Source organism: Petromyzon marinus, chromosome 12 (genome assembly GCF_048934315.1).
Source record: "Petromyzon marinus isolate PM22_M1 ecotype Great Lakes invasive population chromosome 12, UKy_Petmar_22M1.pri1.0, whole genome shotgun sequence".
Classification (NCBI taxonomy): Eukaryota; Metazoa; Chordata; class Hyperoartia; order Petromyzontiformes; family Petromyzontidae; genus Petromyzon; species Petromyzon marinus.
In genome coordinates this window covers 1,018,903-1,044,964 of record NC_133678.1, presented here as the reverse complement: position 1 = coordinate 1,044,964, position 26,062 = coordinate 1,018,903, and the positions used below count along the sequence as shown (strand labels likewise).

At 54.7% G+C, this 26,062-nt stretch overlaps 2 protein-coding genes across 3 annotated transcripts in view; both read left to right on the top strand.

Moving 5' to 3' along the window:
• LOC116941748 (microtubule-associated protein RP/EB family member 3-like) overlaps nucleotides 1–25,958 on the top strand; it is a 60,174-nt gene extending 34,216 nt beyond the window's left edge. The window contains exons 5-8 of one of the 2 annotated variants that reach the window (XM_032953125.2): nucleotides 10,031–10,232; nucleotides 10,713–10,864; nucleotides 12,512–12,664; nucleotides 20,136–25,958. In XM_032953125.2, coding sequence (XP_032809016.1) covers nucleotides 10,031–10,232; nucleotides 10,713–10,864; nucleotides 12,512–12,664; nucleotides 20,136–20,207 — 579 coding nt within the window. In that variant the 3' untranslated portion in view covers nucleotides 20,208–25,958. The remainder of the gene's footprint in view (nucleotides 1–10,030; nucleotides 10,233–10,712; nucleotides 10,865–12,511; nucleotides 12,665–20,135) is intronic. The other variant, XM_032953124.2, reaches the window with a different exon arrangement.
• SPAG1 (sperm associated antigen 1) overlaps nucleotides 1–26,062 on the top strand; it is an 89,248-nt gene that overhangs the window by 29,693 nt on the left and 33,493 nt on the right. The window lies entirely within an intron of this gene.

Below are 26,062 nucleotides of genomic sequence, written 5' to 3'. Positions count from 1 at the left end.
CGACTCACATAGAGAGCTGCTATGAGACCCACTCACGACTCACACAGAGAGCTGCTATGAGACCCACTCACGACTCACACAGAGAGCTGCTATGAGACCCACTCACGACTCACATAGACAGCTGCTATGAGACCCACTCACGACTCACATAGACAGCTGCTATGAGACCCACTCACGACTCACACAGAGAGCTGCTATGAGACCCACTCACGACTCACATAGACAGCTGCTATGAGACCCACTCACGACTCACATAGACAGCTGCTATGAGACCCACTCACGACTCACGTAGAGAGCTGCTATGAGACCCACTCACGACTCACGTAGAGAGCTGCTATGAGACCCACTCACGACTCACACAGAGAGCTGCTATGAGACCCACTCACGACTCACATAGAGAGCTGCTATGAGACCCACTCACGACTCACGTAGACAGCTGCTATGAGACCCACTCACGACTCACACAGGGAGCTGCTATGAGACCCACTCACGACTCACATAGAGAGCTGCTATGAGACCCACTCACGACTCACGTAGAGAGCTGCTATGAGACCCACTCACGACTCACGTAGAGAGCTGCTATGAGACCCACTCACGACTCACGTAGACAGCTGCTATGAGACCCACTCACGACTCACACAGAGAGCTGCTATGAGACCCACTCACGACTCACGTAGGGAGCTGCTATGAGACCCACTCACAACTCACGTAGACAGCTGCTATGAGACCCACTCACGACTCACACAGAGAGCTGCTATGAGACCCACTCACAACTCACGTAGAGAGCTGCTATGAGACCCACTCACGACTCACGTAGGGAGCTGCTATGAGACCCACTCATGACTCACGTAGAGAGCTGCTATGAGACCCACTCACGACTCACATAGAGAGCTGCTATGAGACCCACTCACGACTCACATAGAGAGCTGCTATGAGACCCACTCACGACTCACATAGGGAGCTGCTATGAGACCCACTCACGACTCACGTAGAGAGCTGCTATGAGACCCACTCACGACTCACATAGAGAGCTGCTATGAGACCCACTCACAACTCACGTAGAGCGCTGCTATGAGACCCACTCACGACTCACGTAGGGAGCTGCTATGAGACCCACTCACGACTCACGTAGAGAGCTGCTATGAGACCCACTCACAACTCACACAGAGAGCTGCTATGAGACTCACTCACGACTCACGTAGAGAGCTGCTATGAGACCCACTCACGACTCACGCAGAGAGCTGCTATGAGACCCACTCACGACTCACGTAGGGAGCTGCTATGAGACCCACTCACGACTCACGTAGAGAGCTGCTATGAGACCCACTCACGACTCACACAGAGAGCTGCTATGAGACCCACTCACGACTCACGTAGGGAGCTGCTATGAGACCCACTCACGACTCACACAGAGAGCTGCTATGAGACCCACTCACGACTCACGTAGACAGCTGCTATGAGACCCACTCACGACTCACACAGACAGCTGCTATGAGACCCACTCACGACTCACACAGAGAGCTGCTATGAGACCCACTCACGACTCACGTAGAGAGCTGCTATGAGACCCACTCACGACTCACGTAGGGAGCTGCTATGAGACCCACTCACGACTCACGTAGAGAGCTGCTATGAGACCCACTCACAACTCACACAGAGAGCTGCTATGAGACTCACTTACGACTCACGTAGACAGCTGCTATGAGACCCACTCACGACTCACGTAGAGAGCTGCTATGAGACCCACTCACGACTCACACAGAGAGCTGCTATGAGACCCACTCACCACTCACACAGAGAGCTGCTATGAGACCCACTCACAACTCACACAGAGAGCTGCTATGAGACCCACTCACGACTCACACAGAGAGCTGCTATTAGACCCACTCACGACTCACACAGAGAGCTGCTATGAGACCCACTCACGACTCACACAGAGAGCTGCTATGAGACCCACTCACGACTCACGCAGAGAGCTGCTATGAGACCCACTCACGACTCACACAGAGAGCTGCTATGAGACCCACTCACAACTCACGTAGGGAGCTGCTATGAGACCCACTCACGACTCACATAGAGAGCTGCTATGAGACTCACTCACGACTCACATAGACAGCTGCTATGAGACCCACTCACGACTCACATAGACAGCTGCTATGAGACCCACTCACGACTCACGCAGAGAGCTGCTATGAGACTCACTCACGACTCACATAGACAGCTGCTATGAGACCCACTCACGACTCACATAGAGAGCTGCTATGAGACTCACTCACGACTCACATAGACAGCTGCTATGAGACCCACTCACGACTCACGTAGGGAGCTGCTATGAGATCCACTCACGACTCACATAGAGAGCTGCTATGAGACTCACTCACGACTCACATAGACAGCTGCTATGAGACCCACTCACGACTCACATAGAGAGCTGCTATGAGACCCACTCACGACTCACACAGAGAGCTGCTATGAGACCCACTCACGACTCACACAGAGAGCTGCTATGAGACCCACTCACGACTCACGTAGACAGCTGCTATGAGACCCACTCACGACTCACACAGGGAGCTGCTATGAGACCCACTCACGACTCACATAGAGAGCTGCTATGAGACCCACTCACGACTCACACAGAGAGCTGCTATGAGACCCACTCACGACTCACGTAGACAGCTGCTATGAGACCCACTCACGACTCACACAGAGTGCTGCTATGAGACCCACTCACAACTCACGTAGAGAGCTGCTATGAGACCCACTCACGACTCACACAGAGAGCTGCTATGAGACACACTCACGACTCACACAGAGAGCTGCTATGAGACCCACTCACGACTCACACAGAGAGCTGCTATGAGACCCACTCACGACTCACGTAGAGAGCTGCTATGAGACCCACTCACGACTCACGTAGACAGCTGCTATGAGACACACTCACAACTCACGTAGGGAGCTGCTATGAGACCCACTCACGACTCACGTAGAGAGCTGCTATGAGACCCACTCACGACTCACGTAGAGAGCTGCTATGAGACCCACTCACGACTCACACAGGGAGCTGCTATGAGACCCACTCACGACTCACATAGAGAGCTGCTATGAGACCCACTCACGACTCACACAGAGAGCTGCTATGAGACTCACTCACCACTCACACAGAGAGCTGCTATGAGACCCACTCACGACTCACGTAGAGAGCTGCTATGAGACCCACTCACCACTCACACAGAGAGCTGCTATGAGACCCACTCACGACTCACATAGAGAGCTGCTATGAGACCCACTCACGACTCACACAGAGAGCTGCTATGAGACTCACTCACCACTCACACAGAGAGCTGCTATGAGACCCACTCACGACTCACGTAGAGAGCTGCTATGAGACCCACTCACCACTCACACAGAGAGCTGCTATGAGACCCACTCACGACTCACATAGAGAGCTGCTATGAGACCCACTCACGACTCACACAGAGAGCTGCTATGAGACCCACTCACCACTCACACAGAGAGCTGCTATGAGACCCACTCACGACTCACGTAGGGAGCTGCTATGAGACCCACTCACGACTCACACAGGGAGCTGCTATGAGACCCACTCACGACTCACATAGAGAGCTGCTATGAGACCCACTCACGACTCACACAGAGAGCTGCTATGAGACCCACTCACGACTCACACAGAGAGCTGCTATGAGACCCACTCACGACTCACATAGACAGCTGCTATGAGACCCACTCACGACTCACATAGACAGCTGCTATGAGACCCACTCACGACTCACACAGAGAGCTGCTATGAGACCCACTCACGACTCACATAGACAGCTGCTATGAGACCCACTCACGACTCACATAGACAGCTGCTATGAGACCCACTCACGACTCACGTAGAGAGCTGCTATGAGACCCACTCACGACTCACGTAGAGAGCTGCTATGAGACCCACTCACGACTCACACAGAGAGCTGCTATGAGACCCACTCACGACTCACATAGAGAGCTGCTATGAGACCCACTCACGACTCACGTAGACAGCTGCTATGAGACCCACTCACGACTCACACAGGGAGCTGCTATGAGACCCACTCACGACTCACATAGAGAGCTGCTATGAGACCCACTCACGACTCACGTAGAGAGCTGCTATGAGACCCACTCACGACTCACGTAGAGAGCTGCTATGAGACCCACTCACGACTCACGTAGACAGCTGCTATGAGACCCACTCACGACTCACACAGAGAGCTGCTATGAGACCCACTCACGACTCACGTAGGGAGCTGCTATGAGACCCACTCACAACTCACGTAGACAGCTGCTATGAGACCCACTCACGACTCACACAGAGAGCTGCTATGAGACCCACTCACAACTCACGTAGAGAGCTGCTATGAGACCCACTCACGACTCACGTAGGGAGCTGCTATGAGACCCACTCATGACTCACGTAGAGAGCTGCTATGAGACCCACTCACGACTCACATAGAGAGCTGCTATGAGACCCACTCACGACTCACATAGAGAGCTGCTATGAGACCCACTCACGACTCACATAGGGAGCTGCTATGAGACCCACTCACGACTCACGTAGAGAGCTGCTATGAGACCCACTCACGACTCACATAGAGAGCTGCTATGAGACCCACTCACAACTCACGTAGAGCGCTGCTATGAGACCCACTCACGACTCACGTAGGGAGCTGCTATGAGACCCACTCACGACTCACGTAGAGAGCTGCTATGAGACCCACTCACAACTCACACAGAGAGCTGCTATGAGACTCACTCACGACTCACGTAGAGAGCTGCTATGAGACCCACTCACGACTCACGCAGAGAGCTGCTATGAGACCCACTCACGACTCACGTAGGGAGCTGCTATGAGACCCACTCACGACTCACGTAGAGAGCTGCTATGAGACCCACTCACGACTCACACAGAGAGCTGCTATGAGACCCACTCACGACTCACGTAGGGAGCTGCTATGAGACCCACTCACGACTCACACAGAGAGCTGCTATGAGACCCACTCACGACTCACGTAGACAGCTGCTATGAGACCCACTCACGACTCACACAGACAGCTGCTATGAGACCCACTCACGACTCACACAGAGAGCTGCTATGAGACCCACTCACGACTCACGTAGAGAGCTGCTATGAGACCCACTCACGACTCACGTAGGGAGCTGCTATGAGACCCACTCACGACTCACGTAGAGAGCTGCTATGAGACCCACTCACAACTCACACAGAGAGCTGCTATGAGACTCACTTACGACTCACGTAGACAGCTGCTATGAGACCCACTCACGACTCACGTAGAGAGCTGCTATGAGACCCACTCACGACTCACACAGAGAGCTGCTATGAGACCCACTCACCACTCACACAGAGAGCTGCTATGAGACCCACTCACAACTCACACAGAGAGCTGCTATGAGACCCACTCACGACTCACACAGAGAGCTGCTATTAGACCCACTCACGACTCACACAGAGAGCTGCTATGAGACCCACTCACGACTCACACAGAGAGCTGCTATGAGACCCACTCACGACTCACGCAGAGAGCTGCTATGAGACCCACTCACGACTCACACAGAGAGCTGCTATGAGACCCACTCACAACTCACGTAGGGAGCTGCTATGAGACCCACTCACGACTCACATAGAGAGCTGCTATGAGACTCACTCACGACTCACATAGACAGCTGCTATGAGACCCACTCACGACTCACATAGACAGCTGCTATGAGACCCACTCACGACTCACGCAGAGAGCTGCTATGAGACTCACTCACGACTCACATAGACAGCTGCTATGAGACCCACTCACGACTCACATAGAGAGCTGCTATGAGACTCACTCACGACTCACATAGACAGCTGCTATGAGACCCACTCACGACTCACGTAGGGAGCTGCTATGAGATCCACTCACGACTCACATAGAGAGCTGCTATGAGACTCACTCACGACTCACATAGACAGCTGCTATGAGACCCACTCACGACTCACATAGAGAGCTGCTATGAGACCCACTCACGACTCACACAGAGAGCTGCTATGAGACCCACTCACGACTCACACAGAGAGCTGCTATGAGACCCACTCACGACTCACGTAGACAGCTGCTATGAGACCCACTCACGACTCACACAGGGAGCTGCTATGAGACCCACTCACGACTCACATAGAGAGCTGCTATGAGACCCACTCACGACTCACACAGAGAGCTGCTATGAGACCCACTCACGACTCACGTAGACAGCTGCTATGAGACCCACTCACGACTCACACAGAGTGCTGCTATGAGACCCACTCACAACTCACGTAGAGAGCTGCTATGAGACCCACTCACGACTCACACAGAGAGCTGCTATGAGACACACTCACGACTCACACAGAGAGCTGCTATGAGACCCACTCACGACTCACACAGAGAGCTGCTATGAGACCCACTCACGACTCACGTAGAGAGCTGCTATGAGACCCACTCACGACTCACGCAGAGAGCTGCTATGAGACCCACTCACGACTCACGTAGACAGCTGCTATGAGACCCACTCACGACTCACACAGAGAGCTGCTATGAGACCCACTCACGACTCACGTAGACAGCTGCTATGAGACCCACTCACGACTCACACAGAGAGCTGCTATGAGACCCACTCACGACTCACACAGAGAGCTGCTATGAGACCCACTCACGACTCACGTAGACAGCTGCTATGAGACTCACTCACGACTCACGTAGGGAGCTGCTATGAGACCCACTCATGACTCACGTAGACAGCTGCTATGAGACCCACTCACGACTCACACAGAGAGCTGCTATGAGACCCACTCACAACTCACACAGAGAGCTGCTATGAGACCCACTCACGACTCACACAGAGAGCTGCTATGAGACCCACTCACGACTCACGCAGAGAGCTGCTATGAGACCCACTCACGTAGGGAGCTGCTGTGAGACCCACTCACGACTCACATAGAGAGCTGCTATGAGACCCACTCACGACTCACATAGGGAGCTGCTATGAGACCCACTCACGACTCACGTAGAGAGCTGCTATGAGACCCACTCACGACTCACATAGAGAGCTGCTATGAGACCCACTCACAACTCACGTAGAGAGCTGCTATGAGACCCACTCACGACTCACGTAGACAGCTGCTATGAGACCCACTCACAACTCACACAGAGAGCTGCTATGAGGCCCACTCACGTAGGGAGCTGCTGTGAGACCCACTCACGACTCACATAGAGAGCTGCTATGAGACCCACTCACGACTCACATAGGGAGCTGCTATGAGACCCACTCACGACTCACGTAGAGAGCTGCTATGAGACCCACTCACGACTCACATAGAGAGCTGCTATGAGACCCACTCACAACTCACGTAGAGCGCTGCTATGAGACCCACTCACGACTCACGTAGGGAGCTGCTATGAGACCCACTCACGACTCACGTAGAGAGCTGCTATGAGACCCACTCACAACTCACACAGAGAGCTGCTATGAGACTCACTCACGACTCACGTAGAGAGCTGCTATGAGACCCACTCACGACTCACGCAGAGAGCTGCTATGAGACCCACTCACGACTCACGTAGGGAGCTGCTATGAGACCCACTCACGACTCACGTAGAGAGCTGCTATGAGACCCACTCACGACTCACACAGAGAGCTGCTATGAGACCCACTCACGACTCACGTAGGGAGCTGCTATGAGACCCACTCACGACTCACACAGAGAGCTGCTATGAGACCCACTCACGACTCACGTAGACAGCTGCTATGAGACCCACTCACGACTCACACAGACAGCTGCTATGAGACCCACTCACGACTCACACAGAGAGCTGCTATGAGACCCACTCACGACTCACGTAGAGAGCTGCTATGAGACCCACTCACGACTCACGTAGGGAGCTGCTATGAGACCCACTCACGACTCACGTAGAGAGCTGCTATGAGACCCACTCACAACTCACACAGAGAGCTGCTATGAGACTCACTTACGACTCACGTAGACAGCTGCTATGAGACCCACTCACGACTCACGTAGAGAGCTGCTATGAGACCCACTCACGACTCACACAGAGAGCTGCTATGAGACCCACTCACCACTCACACAGAGAGCTGCTATGAGACCCACTCACAACTCACACAGAGAGCTACTATGAGACCCACTCACGACTCACACAGAGAGATGCTATTAGACCCACTCACGACTCACACAGAGAGCTGCTATGAGACCCACTCACGACTCACGCAGAGAGCTGCTATGAGACCCACTCACGACTCACACAGAGAGCTGCTATGAGACTCACTCACGACTCACGTAGGGAGCTGCTATGAGACCCACTCACAACTCACGTAGGGAGCTGCTATGAGACCCACTCACAACTCACGTAGGGAGCTGCTATGAGACCCACTCACGACTCACATAGAGAGCTGCTATGAGACTCACTCACGACTCACATAGACAGCTGCTATGAGACCCACTCACGACTCACATAGACAGCTGCTATGAGACCCACTCACGACTCACGCAGAGAGCTGCTATGAGACCCACTCACGACTCACATAGACAGCTGCTATGAGACCCACTCACGACTCACATAGAGAGCTGCTATGAGACTCACTCACGACTCACATAGACAGCTGCTATGAGACCCACTCACGACTCACGTAGGGAGCTGCTATGAGATCCACTCACGACTCACATAGAGAGCTGCTATGAGACTCACTCACGACTCACATAGACAGCTGCTATGAGACCCACTCACGACTCACATAGAGAGCTGCTATGAGACCCACTCACGACTCACACAGAGAGCTGCTATGAGACCCACTCACGACTCACACAGAGAGCTGCTATGAGACCCACTCACGACTCACGTAGACAGCTGCTATGAGACCCACTCACGACTCACACAGGGAGCTGCTATGAGACCCACTCACGACTCACATAGAGAGCTGCTATGAGACCCACTCACGACTCACACAGAGAGCTGCTATGAGACCCACTCACGACTCACGTAGACAGCTGCTATGAGACCCACTCACGACTCACACAGAGAGCTGCTATGAGACCCACTCACAACTCACGTAGAGAGCTGCTATGAGACCCACTCACGACTCACACAGAGAGCTGCTATGAGACACACTCACGACTCACACAGAGAGCTGCTATGAGACCCACTCACGACTCACACAGAGAGCTGCTATGAGACCCACTCACGACTCACGTAGAGAGCTGCTATGAGACCCACTCACGACTCACGCAGAGAGCTGCTATGAGACCCACTCACGACTCACGTAGACAGCTGCTATGAGACCCACTCACGACTCACACAGAGAGCTGCTATGAGACCCACTCACGACTCACGTAGACAGCTGCTATGAGACCCACTCACGACTCACACAGAGAGCTGCTATGAGACCCACTCACGACTCACACAGAGAGCTGCTATGAGACCCACTCACGACTCACGTAGACAGCTGCTATGAGACTCACTCACGACTCACGTAGGGAGCTGCTATGAGACCCACTCATGACTCACGTAGACAGCTGCTATGAGACCCACTCACGACTCACGTAGACAGCTGCTATGAGACCCACTCACGACTCACACAGAGAGCTGCTATGAGACCCACTCACAACTCACACAGAGAGCTGCTATGAGACCCACTCACGACTCACACAGACAGCTGCTATGAGACCCACTCACGACTCACACAGAGAGCTGCTATGAGACCCACTCACGACTCACGCAGAGAGCTGCTATGAGACCCACTCACGTAGGGAGCTGCTGTGAGACCCACTCACGACTCACGTAGAGAGCTGCTATGAGACCCACTCACGACTCACGTAGAGAGCTGCTATGAGTAGGCGTGGCCAGGTCGCTTCTGACAAAGAGCTCCAAAGCTCAGTGGGGCCTTACCTGGTGAAATGAAAAGAGTTTGTTAGCGACCGTTGACACGTCGGACGTCTCGCCCCCACCCCCAGATCATCCCGGTGGACAAGCTGGTGAAGGGCAAGTTCCAGGACAACTTCGAGTTCCTGCAGTGGTTCAAGAAGTTCTTTGAGGCGAACTATGACGGGCGGGAGTACGACCCCGTGGTGGCGCGGCACGGCGTGCACGCCACGCCGCCGCCCAATCACGGCGAGCAGATCTTCAACAAGCCCAAGCGGCACAGCACCCCGCCCGGTACGGGCACGCGGGCGTGCGCGTGTGTGCCACCCTCTGGGGGGGGTGGGTTGGCAAAGTGTGCGGGGAGGGGCTTATTGTTGCTCGCCACACAGTTGCCAAGAACCGTGCTGGCCTTCATAGGTGCTCGCTTACAGCACTTGGCCCAAAAGTCTGTTGAGGCTATCAGGGAGGTCTTTGTGTGTATCTCGTGAGGAGCGGTGGCAGATTGGTGGCAGATTGGCGTGCACACGTACACAGACCGCGCTACGAACCCGGCCACCCGAAAACGATTCCCGTTCATGACCAACAAACAGTGGCGAAGATCAGAACCAATCCCGGGCCCCCCCTAAGTTAACTCAGCCTGAAATGAGCACCTAGTGACAAAGACGGCCAGGCGCGTTGCTGGCCCTCGTAGGTGCTCGCCACCACGAACAGCACTTGCCCCTAACGGTTTTTGAATGCTACCCGGGGGACCTTTGTCTTTGCGTGTACGCGCAGCGGCCGCCCCGAAGGCCACGTCTGTGTCTCCGGCCCCGCGGCCTACCAGCACCCCCGCCCGCTCCTCCCCACACAGCAGCGGGGGCGGCGGCACCCCCCAAGGCAAGCCCAAGGCCGGAGACGACGCCCAGATGACGGAGCTCAACCAGCAGGTTCCTCTTCCTGTCCCTCTCCCTCCTCGCGCTCTCTTTTAGCCTGCGTCATCGCACCCACCCATCCACTCACTCACCCTGTCGCCCACTCACTTGACGAACAACTCAACGGGATTTTGATTTAAAGCTTTCGTGACTGCAGTAATTCATATTCTTAGTTTTTTCGGTAAAGTCACGTTGAAGAGAAACAACAAAATAATAAAATATATATAACAATAAAAAATTCTCACGACGTTTCGACCATAACTCAAACGGTCATCTTCAGGTGTGTTGGTTTGCATAAATTTATTTTTAAACGGCGCATGAATCAACACAAGATCCAGGTCCGTTTCAACACATTACATAAAATCCGTGATCTGGTTCCGTCTGTAAAAGATGTGATTCCGGACATACAGTACCCTGGTGTCTACAAACTAAGTTGGCTCTGTGGTAGTAGTTACATTGGAGAAACCAAACGACATGTCTCGGACCGCATTCGTGAACACAAAGCAGACCTTAAACACGGTAGGACCAACACCTCGGCCGTAGCAGATCATTGTTCTAATTCAGTAGGCTCACATGCCATTGACTTTTCCAAGACAGAGGTTCTTTGTAAGCCATCTGGCTTCCATGAGAGATTCGTTCATGAGGCTATCCACATATACAAGCACAGAGACAATTTCAACCGAGAAGATGGATTCTATCTTAGCAATCATTGGAAAGATTTGATAAACCATTTCAGTTCTTAATTGATTGTTCACGCTTACAGTGGCTTTCAGACAGCATACATTATAAAAAAATTCGTCTCCCCCCTCCTCTTTTCAGAATATAGATGGACTAGTCCTGGGTAAACTGCCAAATCGCTGCGCGTGACGCTAACGTTTTTTATAAATAAATAAATGCGCCGTTTAAAAATAAATTTATGCAAACCAACACACCTGAAGATGACCGTTTGAGTTATGGTCGAAACGTCGTGAGAATTTTTTATTGTTTTATATATATTTTATTATTTTGTTGTTTCTCTTCAACGTGACTTTACCGAAAAAACTAAGAATATAACTCAACGGGAGTCGGGGGGGGGGGGGGGGGTGGAGGAGGGCGAGGGGCTGGCGCAGCGGTTAGCGCGCCGTGCCGCTGAACTCGGCAACACAAAAACAAACGCGCTGACCCCACGGACCTCCTCGTGACGCTGACCCCACCGACCTCCTCGTGACGCTGACCCCACCGACCCTCCCCGTGACGCTGACCCCACCGACCCTCCCCGTGACGCTGACCCCACGGACCTCCTCGTGACGCTGACCCCACGGACCTCCCCGTGACGCTGACCCCACGGACCTCCCCGTGACGCTGACCCCACGGACCTCCCCGTGACGCTGACCCCACCGACCCTCCCCGTGACGCTGACCCCACCGACCCTCCCCGTGACGCTGACCCCACGGACCTCCCCGTGACGCTGACCCCACGGACCTCCTCGTGACGCTGACCCCACGGACCTCCTCGTGACGCTGACCCCACGGACCTCCCCATGACACTGACCCCACAGACCTCCTCGTGACGCTGACCCCACGGACCTCCTCGTGACGCTGACCCCACGGACCTCCCCGTGACGCTGACCCCACGGACCTCCCCGTGACGCTGACCCCACCGACCCTCCCCGTGACGCTGCAGATGCTGGAGATGAAGGTGAGCGTGGAGGCGCTGGAGAAGGAGCGGAACTTCTACTTCGGCAAGCTGCGCGACATCGAGACCATCTGCCAGGACTTTGACGCGGAGAGCAACCCCATGGTGACGCGCGTGCTGGACGTGCTCTACGCCACCGAGGTGAGGGCCGGGGGGGGCGCCCCGGGGTCTCCCGCCGCCGACAACGCCGCCGGGAGTCGAAGGCGGCGCTGCCGCCACCCTCGGACGAACGTTCCCGCGGCCGGCTCCGTACCGACCACCTGCCCCCCACTCCTGCCCCCCTCCCCCCTCGCGTTGAACGGTGCTAATCGGAGGTGCGGGGGGAAGGACAACAAACTAAAGACAAGAAGCAGTTCGAGAGAAATAAAGGAATTAGTTCGAGGGAAGCAGCAGAAAGAGAAGTGAGGCGAGTTAGTAAGGTGGGCGAGTGAGAGTGGGTGAGGTTGTGGTTGTGTAGGTGAGTGAGAGTGGGTGAGGTTGTGGTTGTGTAGGTGGGCGAGTGAGAGTGGGTGAGGTTGTGGTTGTGTAGGTGAGTGAGAGTGAGTGGGTGAGGTCGTGGTTGTGTAGGTGAGTGAGAGTGGGTGGGTGAGGTCGTGGTTGTGTAGGTGAGTGAGAGTGAGTGGGTGAGGTCGTGGTTGTGTAGGTGAGTGAGAGTGAGTGGGTGAGGTCGTGGTTGTGTAGGTGAGTGAGAGTGAGTGGGTGAGGTCGTGGTTGTGTAGGTGAGTGAGAGTGAGTGGGTGAGGTTGTGGTTGTGTAGGTGAGTGAGAGTGAGTGGGTGAGGTTGTGGTTGTGTAGGTGAGTGAGAGTGAGTGGGTGAGGTCGTGGTTGTGTAGGTGAGTGAGAGTGAGTGGGTGAGGTCGTGGTTGTGTAGGTGAGTGAGAGTGAGTGGGTGAGGTTGTGGTTGTGTAGGTGAGTGAGAGTGAGTGGGTGAGGTTGTGGTTGTGTAGGTGAGTGAGAGTGAGTGGGTGAGGTCGTGGTTGTGTAGGTGAGTGAGAGTGAGTGGGTGAGGTCGTGGTTGTGTAGGTGAGTGAGAGTGGGTGAGGTTATGGTTGTGTAGGTGAGTGAGAGTGAGTGGGTGAGGTTGTGGTTGTGTAGGTGAGTGAGAGTGAGTGGGTGAGGTCGTGGTTGTGTAGGTGAGTGAGTGGGTGAGGTTGTGGTTGTGTAGGTGAGTGAGAGTGAGTGGGTGAGGTTGTGGTTGTGTAGGTGAGTGAGAGTGGGTGAGGTTGTGGTTGTGTAGGTGAGTGAGAGTGAGTGGGTGAGGTCGTGGTTGTGTAGGTGAGTGAGAGTGGGTGAGGTTATGGTTGTGTAGGTGAGTGAGAGTGAGTGGGTGAGGTTGTGGTTGTGTAGGTGAGTGAGAGTGAGTGGGTGAGGTCGTGGTTGTGTAGGTGAGTGAGTGGGTGAGGTTGTGGTTGTGTAGGTGAGTGAGAGTGAGTGGGTGAGGTTGTGGTTGTGTAGGTGAGTGAGAGTGGGTGAGGTTGTGGTTGTGTAGGTGAGTGAGAGTGAGTGGGTGAAGTCGTGGTTGTGTAGGTGAGTGAGAGTGGGTGAGGTTATGGTTGTGTAGGTGAGTGAGAGTGAGTGGGTGAGGTTGTGGTTGTGTAGGTGAGTGAGAGTGAGTGGGTGAGGTCGTGGTTGTGTAGGTGAGTGAGAGTGAGTGGGTGAGGTTGTGGTTGTGTAGGTGAGTGAGAGTGAGTGGGTGAGGTCGTGGTTGTGTAGGTGAGTGAGAGTGAGTGGGTGAGGTTGTGGTTGTGTAGGTGAGTGAGAGTGGGTGAGGTTGTGGTTGTGTAGGTGAGTGAGAGTGAGTGGGTGAGGTCGTGGTTGTGTAGGTGAGTGAGAGTGGGTGAGGTCGTGGTTGTGTAGGTGAGAGTGAGTGGGTGAGGTTGTGGTTGTGTGAGCAAGTGAGGGTGGGTGAGGTTGTGGTTGTGTAGGTGAGTGAGAGTGGGTGAGGTTGTGGTTGTGTAGGTGAGTGAGAGTGGGTGAGGTTGTGGTTGTGTAGGTGAGTGAGAGTGAGTGGGTGAGGTCGTGGTTGTGTAGGTGAGTAAGAGTGGGTGAGGTTGTGGTTGTGTAGGTGAGTGAGAGTGGGTGAGGTTGTGGTTGTGTAGGTGAGTGAGAGTGGGTGAGGTTGTGGTTGTGTAGGTGAGTGAGAGTGGGTGAGGTTGTGGTTGTGTAGGTGAGTGAGAGTGGGTGGGTGAGGTCGTGGTTGTGTAGGTGAGTGAGAGTGAGTGGGTGAGGTCGTGGTTGTGTAGGTGAGTGAGAGTGAGTGGGTGAGGTCGTGGTTGTGTAGGTGAGTGAGAGTGAGTGGGTGAGGTCGTGGTTGTGTAGGTGAGTGAGAGTGAGTGGGTGAGGTCGTGGTTGTGTAGGTGAGTGAGAGTGAGTGGGTGAGGTCGTGGTTGTGTAGGTGAGTGAGAGTGAGTGGGTGAGGTTGTGGTTGTGTAGGTGAGTGAGAGTGAGTGGGTGAGGTTGTGGTTGTGTAGGTGAGTGAGAGTGAGTGGGTGAGGTCGTGGTTGTGTAGGTGAGTGAGAGTGAGTGGGTGAGGTCGTGGTTGTGTAGGTGAGTGAGAGTGGGTGAGGTTATGGTTGTGTAGGTGAGTGAGAGTGAGTGGGTGAGGTTGTGGTTGTGTAGGTGAGTGAGAGTGAGTGGGTGAGGTCGTGGTTGTGTAGGTGAGTGAGTGGGTGAGGTTGTGGTTGTGTAGGTGAGTGAGAGTGAGTGGGTGAGGTTGTGGTTGTGTAGGTGAGTGAGAGTGGGTGAGGTTGTGGTTGTGTAGGTGAGTGAGAGTGAGTGGGTGAGGTCGTGGTTGTGTAGGTGAGTGAGAGTGGGTGAGGTTATGGTTGTGTAGGTGAGTGAGAGTGAGTGGGTGAGGTTGTGGTTGTGTAGGTGAGTGAGAGTGAGTGGGTGAGGTCGTGGTTGTGTAGGTGAGTGAGTGGGTGAGGTTGTGGTTGTGTAGGTGAGTGAGAGTGAGTGGGTGAGGTTGTGGTTGTGTAGGTGAGTGAGAGTGGGTGAGGTTGTGGTTGTGTAGGTGAGTGAGAGTGAGTGGGTGAAGTCGTGGTTGTGTAGGTGAGTGAGAGTGGGTGAGGTTATGGTTGTGTAGGTGAGTGAGAGTGAGTGGGTGAGGTTGTGGTTGTGTAGGTGAGTGAGAGTGAGTGGGTGAGGTCGTGGTTGTGTAGGTGAGTGAGAGTGAGTGGGTGAGGTTGTGGTTGTGTAGGTGAGTGAGAGTGAGTGGGTGAGGTCGTGGTTGTGTAGGTGAGTGAGAGTGAGTGGGTGAGGTTGTGGTTGTGTAGGTGAGTGAGAGTGGGTGAGGTTGTGGTTGTGTAGGTGAGTGAGAGTGAGTGGGTGAGGTCGTGGTTGTGTAGGTGAGTGAGAGTGGGTGAGGTCGTGGTTGTGTAGGTGAGAGTGAGTGGGTGAGGTTGTGGTTGTGTGAGCAAGTGAGGGTGGGTGAGGTTGTGGTTGTGTAGGTGAGTGAGAGTGGGTGAGGTTGTGGTTGTGTAGGTGAGTGAGAGTGGGTGAGGTTGTGGTTGTGTAGGTGAGTGAGAGTGAGTGGGTGAGGTCGTGGTTGTGTAGGTGAGTAAGAGTGGGTGAGGTTGTGGTTGTGTAGGTGAGTGAGAGTGGGTGAGGTTGTGGTTGTGTAGGTGAGTGAGAGTGGGTGAGGTTGTGGTTGTGTAGGTGAGTGAGAGTGGGTGAGGTTGTGGTTGTGTAGGTGAGTGAGAGTGGGTGGGTGAGGTCGTGGTTGTGTAGGTGAGTGAGAGTGAGTGGGTGAGGTCGTGGTTGTGTAGGTGAGTGAGAGTGAGTGGGTGAGGTCGTGGTTGTGTAGGTGAGTGAGAGTGAGTGGGTGAGGTCGTGGTTGTGTAGGTGAGTGAGAGTGAGTGGGTGAGGTCGTGGTTGTGTAGGTGAGTGAGAGTGAGTGGGTGAGGTCGTGGTTGTGTAGGTGAGTGAGAGTGAGTGGGTGAGGTTGTGGTTGTGTAGGTGAGTGAGAGTGAGTGGGTGAGGTTGTGGTTGTGTAGGTGAGTGAGAGTGAGTGGGTGAGGTCGTGGTTGTGTAGGTGAGTGAGAGTGAGTGGGTGAGGTCGTGGTTGTGTAGGTGAGTGAGAGTGGGTGAGGTTATGGTTGTGTAGGTGAGTGAGAGTGAGTGGGTGAGGTTGTGGTTGTGTAGGTGAGTGAGAGTGAGTGGGTGAGGTCGTGGTTGTGTAGGTGAGTGAGTGGGTGAGGTTGTGGTTGTGTAGGTGAGTGAGAGTGAGTGGGTGAGGTTGTGGTTGTGTAGGTGAGTGAGAGTGGGTGAGGTTGTGGTTGTGTAGGTGAGTGAGAGTGAGTGGGTGAGGTCGTGGTTGTGTAGGTGAGTGAGAGTGGGTGAGGTTATGGTTGTGTAGGTGAGTGAGAGTGAGTGGGTGAGGTTGTGGTTGTGTAGGTGAGTGAGAGTGAGTGGGTGAGGTCGTGGTTGTGTAGGTGAGTGAGTGGGTGAGGTTGTGGTTGTGTAGGTGAGTGAGAGTGAGTGGGTGAGGTTGTGGTTGTGTAGGTGAGTGAGAGTGGGTGAGGTTGTGGTTGTGTAGGTGAGTGAGAGTGAGTGGGTGAAGTCGTGGTTGTGTAGGTGAGTGAGAGTGGGTGAGGTTATGGTTGTGTAGGTGAGTGAGAGTGAGTGGGTGAGGTTGTGGTTGTGTAGGTGAGTGAGAGTGAGTGGGTGAGGTCGTGGTTGTGTAGGTGAGTGAGAGTGAGTGGGTGAGGTTGTGGTTGTGTAGGTGAGTGAGAGTGAGTGGGTGAGGTCGTGGGTGTGTAGGTGAGTGAGAGTGAGTGGGTGAGATTGTGGTTGTGTAGGTGAGTGAGAGTGGGTGAGGTTGTGGTTGTGTAGGTGAGTGAGAGTGAGTGGGTGAGGTCGTGGTTGTGTAGGTGAGTGAGAGTGGGTGAGGTCGTGGTTGTGTAGGTGAGAGTGAGTGGGTGAGGTTGTGGTTGTGTGAGCAAGTGAGGGTGGGTGAGGTTGTGGTTGTGTAGGTGAGTGAGAGTGGGTGAGGTTGTGGTTGTGTAGGTGAGTGAGAGTGGGTGAGGTTGTGGTTGTGTAGGTGAGTGAGAGTGAGTGGGTGAGGTTGTGGTTGTGTAGGTGAGTAAGAGTGGGTGAGGTTGTGGTTGTGTAGGTGAGTGAGAGTGAGTGGGTAAGGTCGTGGTTGTGTAGGTGAGTGAGAGTGAGTGGGTGAGGTTGTGGTTGTGTAGGTGAGTGAGAGTGAGTGGGTGAGGTCGTGGTTGTGTAGGTGAGTGAGAGTGAGTGGGTGAGGTCGTGGTTGTGTAGGTGAGTGAGAGTGAGTGGGTGAGGTCGTGGTTGTGTAGGTGAGTGAGAGTGAGTGGGTGAGGTTGTGGTTGTGTAGGTGAGTGAGAGTGGGTGAGGTTGTGGTTGTGTGAGCAAGTGAGAGTGGGTGAGGTTGTGGTTGTGTAGGTGAGTGAGAGTGAGTGGGTGAGGTCGTGGTTGTGTAGGTGAGTGAGAGTGAGTGGGTGAGGTCGTGGTTGTGTAGGTGAGTGAGAGTGAGTGGGTGAGGTTGTGGTTGTGTAGGTGAGTGAGAGTGAGTGGGTGAGGTTGTGGTTGTGTAGGTGAGTGAGAGTGAGTGGGTGAGGTCGTGGTTGTGTAGGTGAGTGAGAGTGGGTGAGGTTGTGGTTGTGTGAGCAAGTGAGAGTGGGTGAGGTTGTGGTTGTGTAGGTGAGTGAGAGTGAGTGGGTGAGGTCGTGGTTGTGTAGGTGAGTGAGAGTGAGTGGGTGAGGTTGTGGTTGTGTAGGTGAGTGAGAGTGAGTGGGTGAAGTTGTAGTTGTGTAGGTGAGTGAGAGTGGATGAGGTTGTGGTTGTGTGAGCAAGTGAGAGTGGGTGAGGTCGTGGTTGTGTAGGTGAGTAAGAGTGAGTGGGTGAGGTCGTGGTTGTGTAGGTGAGTGAGAGTGAGTGGGTGAGGTCGTGGTTGTGTAGGTGAGTGAGAGTGAGTGGGTGAGGTTGTGGTTGTGTAGGTGAGTGAGAGTGAGTGGGTGAGGTTGTGGTTGTTTAGGTGAGTGAGAGTGAGTGGGTGAGGTTGTGGTTGTGTAGGTGAGTGAGAGTGAGTGGGTGAGGTCGTGGTTGTGTAGGTGAGTGAGAGTGAGTGGGTGAGGTCGTGGTTGTGTAGGTGAGTGAGAGTGAGTGGGTGAGGTTGTGGTTGTGTAGGTGAGTGAGAGTGAGTGGGTGAGGTTGTGGTTGTTTAGGTGAGAGTGAGTGGGTGAGGTCGTGGTTGTGTAGGTGAGTGAGAGTGAGTGGGTGAGGTCGTGGTTGTGTAGGTGAGTGAGAGTGAGTGGGTGAGGTTGTGGTTGTTTAGGTGAGAGTGAGTGGGTGAGGTGGTGGTTGTGTAGGTGAGTGAGAGTGAGTGGGTGAGGTTGTGGTTGTTTAGGTGAGAGTGAGTGGGTGAGGTCGTGGTTGTGTAGGTGAGTGAGAGTGAGTGGGTGAGGTCGTGGTTGTGTAGGTGAGTGAGAGTGAGTGGGTGAGGTTGTGGTTGTTTAGGTGAGAGTGGGTGAGGTGGTGGTTGTGTAGGTGAGTGAGAGTGAGTGGGTGAGGTTGTGGTTGTTTAGGTGAGAGTGAGTGGGTGAGGTCGTGGTTGTGTAGGTGAGTGAGAGTGGGTGGGTGAGGTTGTGGTTGTTTAGGTGAGAGTGAGTGGGTGAGGTCGTGGTTGTGTAGGTGAGTGAGAGTGAGTGGGTGAGGTTGTGGTTGTTTAGGTGAGAGTGAGTGGGTGAGGTCGTGGTTGTGTAGGTGAGTGAGAGTCCTGGCTATTGTGAGCTGCAGTGTCGTTGCGGTTGAACGCAGCGTGATGGATGAGACGGAACAGTTCAGTGTCTGGTCGCCCGAGCCCTCAACACGGGTGGAGGAGGAATCAATGAGTGAAGCTGATGAGAACAGTAACCAAGGTAGTCGTAGTAGAAGAGTGATAAGGGAGGGACCGCTAGTGAGCGAGTGAGCCGAGTGACTCGGTGCTCCATCATCAATCACTCCAACTGCCACTTCACTCTGAGGTCCTCCTGAGTGCAGCAGTGAGGTAACAACTATAGGAACAAATAAAGATCCCCCATATAGCCTTAAACAGACTTTTGGGGCAAGTGCTGTTAGCGAGCACCTTAGACGGCCAACAAGGCACACGAGGGGGTGGGTGGCCAACACCGTGCCCGGCCACCTTTGTCTCCCTCGTGGCGATGTTTACACACCGCACCAGGCACTCGCTTGAGGCTGAGTCGACCTAAGGGAGGCCCAGGATCAACGCGAACTCGAGTTGCCTGGTTCGAGTCGCCAGGTTCGTAGCGCCAGCGCTGCCGTGCGGGCACACCATGACGCCGTGACACCGTAACACCGTGATACTGTGACACCGTGACATCGTGACATCGTGACACAGTGACACCGTGACACCGTGACACCGTGACATCGTGACATCGTGACACCGTGACACCGTGACACCGTGACATCGTGACACAGTGACACCGTGACACCGTAACACCGTAACACCGTGACACCGTGACACCGTAACACCGTGACACCGTGACACCGTGACATCGTGACACCGTAACATCATGATGCCGTGACACCGGCGGCTCACGGCGCTGTGTCCGCGGCGGTCCGTCGTGCGTCTCCCTCCCTGCCCCAGGAGGGCTTCGCCGTCCCAGAGGAGGAGGAGGCGGGGGAGCAGGCGGACTCCGGGGAGCAGGAAATCTACTGAGGAGCGCCGCTGAGCGCCGCCGGCGTGGCGGTGACGGCGGTGACGGCGTCTCCAGAAACCGCCGTCACGGGGGAGGGGCAAACGCACCGCACGCGTGGCTTGCTGCTGCTGCTGCTGTAGCTGCTGCTGTAGCTGTAGCTGCTGCTGCTGTAGCTGCTGCTGCTGCTGTAGCTGCTGCTGCTGTAGCTGCTGCTGCTGCTGTAGCTGCTGCTGCTGCTACTGCGCTCGCTTGCATGGAGAGACACGCGGACCCCCCCCCCCCCGCCTCCACCTCCCCCCCCCCACCTGCAGAGACAAACCCCCCACCCACCCCCTACTGTGTACCGTGCCCATCAGGGCCGCATTAATCTTAGCCAAGGTCTGTCCGGGTCTAGGACCCAGAAAGTAATGTCCCCGTAGCGGGCACACCACATCCAGTATACCTCCCTCACGACGGTTGTGGTGGCTGCCTGGTCACGTGTGCCACCTCCCGGAATCCGTGCGTCGACAACGCCCTGGGAACCATTCGGCAACAGGAAGTCCAGCCCAGCGTCGCCCTCCGGTAGGGCCGCTGCCCAGTCACCCCCACTGCAGCCTCATCCACCTCCTCATCCACCTCCTCCTCTTGCACCACCTCCTCATCCACCTCATCCACCTCCTCATCCTGCACCACCTCCTCATCCACCTCATCCACCCGCACCACCTCCTCATCCACCTCCTCCTCCTGCACCACCTCCTCATCCACCTCACCCACCTGCACCACCTCCTCATCCACCTCATCCACCTCCTCCTGCACCACCTCCTCATCCACCTCATCCACCTGCACCACCTCCTCATCCACCTCATCCACCTCCTCCTGCACCACCTCCTCATCCACCTCATCCACCTGCACCACCTCCTCATCCACCTCATCCACCTCCTCCTCCTGCACCACCTCCTCATCCACCACCTCTTCATCCGTACCCGAGAGGAGGAGGAGGAGGAGGGGCCGGTGGCTCCGCGGGGGGCCCGGCGTCGCGTTCACCCCCGGCGGCAGGACGCTCGCCGGCAACGAGCGGAGGTGGCGCAACGCGGCGGGCCTGGGGCCGCCAGCGAGGGCCCCAGGGAGGCGGCGGTGGCCGCCGAGGTCCCGGCGGGCGTGGAGCGGTCTCTCTTCGCGATCGCCGCCGTCCGTCTACATTTTGTCTTTGCTTTCTGCGTCGCGGCAACGGCCGCGGAGTCAATCGGCAAACCGGCAATTTTACACAAACGGGGTTTGTGAACGTAAGAGTGCGTGTGTACGTGATTATGTGTGTATATGTGTATGTGCTCACGAACAGCACTTGCCCCAGCAGGGGGAGCTTTGTCTTTGTCTTGTCACCGGTCAGTAATCACCCCCAAGGCCCCACACTGTTGTCATTCGTCCCTTAGGCTCCCGTCGCCTCAGCAAATGGCGACGACTGTTACGTCTAATGATATTAACGATTCTAACGATGCAAAAGATGGTAACGATGATGATAACGACGACGGTAATATTAATGTGTATAGTGAAACGTTCACACTCCGTTGCATTTTGCAGGGTATGATGCCACAGCTGGCTTGGGGTGGAGAGCGGAGTTGGTGGTGGTTGAGCGGATTCCATCGCTCAGGCGACGTCTGACGCTGAGCCTCCGTAACCAACCACACCGCCTCGTCCACCCCTCGTCCACGCGCCTATGTCTGTGGCGTTGTTTTTGTAAACATTCGCTCCCTGATGTTGCCTTCCCCTCTCCTTTCTTACCCTGCCTGGTGGTACCCCCCCCCCAGGCCGCCCCCCCCCCCTCACCTCACCTCCTCGCCTCCCACCTCCTCGCTTGTAAAATACCTCCGGCGGGCAGCACCGTGCGGGAAGGGGGCGCGCGTGTACATGGGGGCGCTCGCCACGACCCCTCGGCGCGTCGATCGTCGCGCGGAACCCAGCGGGGCGACCGAGCGAAGGTCCCCGATTCGCTTGGGGCAGTCGCCACTGGCGGCCGCAGCTTCACCTGCGGCACCGCCACTGGCGGCAGTCACCACTGGCGGCACCACCACTGGCGGTAGTCGCCACTGGCGGCCGCCGATTTGTGTTGAAAGGGAAAAATTCGCCCCCCCCCGCCCCAGATTTTGGACAAAGCGATCGAATCGCGGACGGTCTTCACGTGGCCACCCCTGGTTGTCCGCTTTGTAGGTCAGCCATTGCTCATTTTAAACACGTGCAGTTTAACAAACCGTGTTTTAACAAACCATATTTGGTGGCCAGACGGAACGCCCTCTGCCAATTGCCACTGATTTCCTTAAAACCGCTTTTTGTGTTTAGTTCGTTGTCCTTCCCCCGCACCGCCGATTAGCGCGGTTGGGTACGTACGCTGCGAAAGAAGTTCAACGCACACAAACACACACTCACACACACGCACATACACACACTCACATACACACACTCACACACACACGCACATACACACTCACACACACACATACACACATACACTCACACACACATACACACTCACACACATACACACTCACACACACTCACACACTAACACACTCTCACACACACTCACACACACTTACACACACTCACACACTCACACACACTCACACACACACTCACACACACATACACACACTCACACACACATACACACTCACACACTCACACACTCTCACACACTCACACACTCTCACACACACTCACACACACACACTCACACATACACACACACACACTCACATACACACTCACACACATACACACTCACACATACACACTCACACACATACACACTCACACACTCACACGTACACACTCACACACATACACACACTCACACACACATACACACTTACACACTCACACACTCACACATACACACTCACACACATACACACACTCACTCACACACACTCACACACACACACGCATCGCCATTGGGGCGGTGGCACAGCCTAGCCCACAGGATCAGAACCCTGCGGCTCTGCAAGGACTGCGTCGTGACGTCATTGAGGACCGACCGTCTCGCATTCACGTCGCATGGGCGCCTCCTGAAATATTGAGGTGTTTTTATTATTTTGGATGCCGACCCCTGGCCAGGGTGGTCGCGCTGCGTCCGCCGCTCGTTGCCGCAGAGGTTCGCGGTTCGAATGCAGCGGCCGCCCTGGTTATAACTGCCGTGTGGCATCAACCGATAAAATACTGCCGTCTGCTTTCGCTCGCAATCGACGTGAAGAGACCCCCCCCCCCACCCACCGCGTCCCGGCGTCGCGGTCCACTTTTTGTCGAAGTTCAAAAGAAACGGCGCAAGTCACAAACACACGTGGCAGTAATCATTACCACCCTCCTCCAGGTCTCTCTCCAGAAAATGTAGCCATTCATGAGACTCGGTAGAAGATAACTCGTGTTATCTTTCCCAGCTCAACGTGATGTAAACAATACAAAAGTGAGCGTGGAGTTTGCTCCTCGTCGCCGGTGACGATTGCCCTGAACCCGCGTGTCCTGGTGCGCCACCACCTTCACAAGGGGGCACTTCAATGCGAAGTGAGTACAGAAAGTAGGCTGGGCCGGCGAGTTATTTATTGATTCCCCTGGTCGTGTGCGCGCGTGTGTGTGTGTATATACACGGAGACTCGTACTTGCTGTGCCACAGTTTGGTTTGTCCCACCGGTTTTTATTTTAAAGGGTTAAACGTTCTCGGTACGTCGGGGGTTCGCATTTCTTACACGGTTAACGAGGCAGACGCTCCCTCGGTGGCGGCCGTGTTTTGTAATCGCCTGGACGCTAAGTCTCGCTCTCTCTCTGCCGTCTCGTCCGATGTCATTCACACGTAACGATAAAAGTTGTACTGTATATATTATAAATATTAAAACAAACACGAAAAAACCCGCTGCTATTTATGCCACTCGTTTCATACTTCGTCGCAGAGGGTAGTCCCGAGTCTCCACCACCACCCAACACCAAACTCCATTCACCCAAGGACATTGATCGCCCCCTCCAGCAGCGGACTGATGCCCCCTCGCAGCCCAGACAGGGACAGCTGCCACTGGGGGTGCCCCTTTTCAAATGTCCTCTGAGATTTGTAATGCGATGGAAGCAACTGGTTGCATCGAAGGCGCTCTGAGATGCGCCGGGATAAACGTGATGGTGCTACGCTTTGTCCTAAATGTCAGATTTGTGTTCTGTTAACGTCCCATACTCTAGATTCTAGATTGTTGATCTGTGATCTCAGGCTCTGGATCGATCACTCGTGGTGCCTTCTCACCAGACGGCAACATCAGCCAGCCACTCGCTCCCGAGGGGTGGCGACTTCCTCCAATATTTGAGGCACAGCAGTCCCAGCATGGTCACCCCGCATCTCCTATGAGCATGGTTGGCTACGTACAGTGCGAAAGAAGTTCAACATAAGTACATGCCCACGTGGCCCCATGGTGTTGTCTGAACTGAGAGGTTTCCGCTCCCCCAAGACCTCAGAATTGGTCAGCAAATCTGCAAAGCAGTTCTTTGGGGATCGCAGATAGGAAAACCGCTCTTTCCCTGGCACTGCAAGTTACTATTTTGATGGAATTAAAGAGTGCCGTGTGATCGCGAACTGCTAAGGCAGTTTTCATCTCCTCAGCAACCTGCAACACCACTCCTACAAGTTGTGCCTTCGTATGTATGTTGAACTTTTCTCGCACGTAGCCAATCGTGCTGATGGGAGGTGCGGGGGGAAGGACGTTCGCTCACTCTCGCAGGGAGAGAATATAACACGAGAGGCGCCAGGGGGAATCACAGACACGTGGGAAAGGCAGTCATCAACTAATGATGAGTGTTTACCTGTGGAAACCGGAGCACCCAGAGAAAACCCACGCGTGCGTGTGAGGGGACAACGCTCTATCCCATACAGACGGAGCAGGTGGAGTCCACTTTGTTTGCTGTGCCACCTTCTGGCAAGCCAAGGGTATGTGTCCTCCCCAACGCCTGCGGTCAGTTTCACAACATTTGTGTGAATCACCAACCCTCAATACTCCACCGTGCTGGGTTACGAGCGTCCATAGCCAACACCTCCAGGGCTGAAGATGACATTGTCTCTGCGAGTGTATTAATCTCTAAGCGAGTCTATGAGTCTCAATGTGAGTGCATGCATCTCTCTGTAATTCTGTGAGTATGCGAGCCTGTGGGTCTCTGTGTAGACCCATGTTAGTTGTTGGTGACCGGGCTGGTGTGAACTCGCAAACAGTCGCATTATTCATCACAGCTTGGTCTATGCGAGTCTTATGGGTCTCTATGTGAGCGTTTGGGTTTTTCCGTGGGTCTGTAATGTGTCTGAGTCTGCGATGTTATGTTATAAACAAAACGTTTTGCTGGCTGGCTGGCTGGCAGGAAGTCATGCCCGGAGGGAGTGGAGGGACGGACGGTCAGGTCCGTAGGAAGTGCGGGCCGCTTGGAATGTTGGAAACGAAGAGAACTCCTTGGATCCTCCAACTGTGTTCCATTCAACAAAGGCAAAGGTGCAGCCCTGCAACTGTCTGCATGGCCTCTACCAGAGGGACCTCGAGAAAGCCTGTGCCAGGCTGTGTGCACGTTAAGGCCACGTGAAGTGTCGGAACGCCCACTGGCGGGAGGTCACGGGACAGACCCTGCAGGTGCCAAGGGTCGACTGACTGAGATGCCTGACCGATGCACCACCCGTGCCCCCTACTGTGCCGCCCTGCGCTGTGCCCGACAGAGAACTGGTGCTCACACGTCTGTAGATTAATTCCTCCGCCCACGCTCTCTTGCCCCCCCCCCCCCAGCCAATACAATCAGGTCCAGCGAGTCGGGGACTGAAAACTTTGTGTGTCTGTGTGTGTGTATATACGTGGAGCGGTGGCGCAGCGGTTTTGTATATTTTTGTTTACCT